We start from the raw sequence: 1,904 nt of genomic DNA on the forward strand, positions 1-1,904 counted from the left end.
TAATATGGATGATCTAGGGTGAAAGAATAACACCAGCTGATTGTCATCCATTTACTCCCCCCCTGGGGTTTACAGGTATCTCTCAGAGGAACAGAAAAAGAGCAAATGGCCTGCTCACCCTATCAGAAACCTGCAACCAATATAGGGTATATGTGATATGAGTGTCCAGACTACACAGCTCTATTCACTGTATGATTTATCATACAGTTCTTCTAAGAGGAGCTACACAATTTTACCTTTTCATGTTTTTATAAAGACACATGAAGAACATATGACTTGTACAATGTTTTCCTTTGTTTTCTACTTTAAATATTCTAGTATGAGAGGAGCACATGATTAAAATTTTATGTATGTTTTCATATAGATAAAAATGTTCTCAGTTTATTGAATAAAAACACATGAAATCATTAGGAAGCTAGGACAATTGCATTTGCAAAAAACTTTCAATAAGAACAAATTTATACGCACATCTAACCTGCAAAATTTTGTGTCTGTTTTACTAAAAAGAGAAGAGAGATTACCAGAAGACCTAAATTTTTCCCTTTAATGTTTTTTTCAATGAGTCTATGACTTGCTTATTTCTCAGGCTATAGATAATTGGATTTAAGAAAGGAATTATAACAGTGTAAAACAGAGAGTCTATCATGTCTCGATCATTAGATTGTAGAGATGCAGGGAGCACATACATGAAGAGAAGAGGGCCATAGTATAAAAACACAGATAAGAGGTGAGCTCCACAGGTGGAGAAGGCTTTCCTTATGCCTTTGACTGACTTCTTTTTTAAGATTGTAAAGAGAACAGAGGTATAAGAGATGAGAACCGTCAGAATGGTGAATGCTTGAATTGAACCAGCGAAAATATAAACCAGGAGATAATTAATAGAAGAGTCATTACAAGAAATCTTTAACAATGGGATAATGTCACAGAAAAAGTGATGTACTATGTTAGAATTACAGAAGGTTAATCTGAATAAAAAACTCACATGAATACTGGCATGAAGAAAGCCACCTAGGAATGACAAGACTAATAGCCGGATGCATAGTGCATTGGTCATAATCACTGGATAGAGTAAAGGTTTGCATATGGCTACATAGCGATCATACGCCATTGCTGCCAAGAGAAAACATTCTGTGGTTACACTGATTACAAAGGAAAAAAATTGTACCATGCATTCAGAGAGAGACAACATCTGACTCTTGGCAAAGAAGTTGATCAGCATGTTGGGAGTCACTGTGGATGATAACCAAGTATCCACAAAGGCTAAATTTCCAAGGAATAAGTACATGGGGATGTGAAGGTGAGGGTCATTCCAGATGACAGTAATCAGACCAAGGTTCCCTGTGATAGTGACGAAATATATCATTGAGAATGCCAGGAACAGGGGGATTTTCGAATCTGGTTGATGTGTAAGTCCTGTGAGAACAAACTCTGTCAGCAATGTTGCATTTTCTTTTTCCATGTCCTCACTTGGTGTCCTCTGAAATAAAATGCAGTAAATGTAAGAAATACATGTTCACTAATATTAATATTTAATATAATTTGATTCTGGGAGAGCATTTAAAGTAAAGCAAAACTATTATCAGATCACCTTTTTTTTATTTCAGCATATTATGGGAGTACAAAAGTTTAGGTTATGTATATTGCCCATGCCCCCCCCCCGAGTAAGAGCTTCAAGTGTGTCCATTCCCTAGACAGTGCGCATCATACTCATTAGCCTAGGCAAAGAATTTATGAGGAAGACCCCAAAGGCAATCACAGCAACAACAAAAATAAATAAATGGGACCTGATTAAATTTAAAAGCTTCTGCACAACCAAAGAAACAGTCACGAGAGCAAACAGACAACCTACAGAATGGGAAAAAATTTTCACATGCTACACATCCGATAAAGGACTGATAACTAGA

At 36.3% G+C, this 1,904-nt stretch overlaps 1 protein-coding gene across 1 annotated transcript; it reads right to left on the reverse strand.

The window, feature by feature from the left end:
- Window positions 1-529: 529 nt before the first annotated feature.
- Window positions 530-1,495, reverse strand: LOC123642427 (olfactory receptor 5H8-like). The gene has a single exon (XM_045557503.1). The coding sequence runs from the start codon at window positions 1,457-1,459 to the stop codon at window positions 530-532; it is 930 nt and encodes a 309-aa protein (XP_045413459.1). The 5' UTR covers window positions 1,460-1,495.
- Between the last annotated feature and the right edge of the window lie 409 nt (window positions 1,496-1,904).

This window comes from Lemur catta, chromosome 1 (assembly GCF_020740605.2).
Source record: "Lemur catta isolate mLemCat1 chromosome 1, mLemCat1.pri, whole genome shotgun sequence".
Taxonomy (NCBI): domain Eukaryota; kingdom Metazoa; phylum Chordata; class Mammalia; order Primates; family Lemuridae; genus Lemur; species Lemur catta.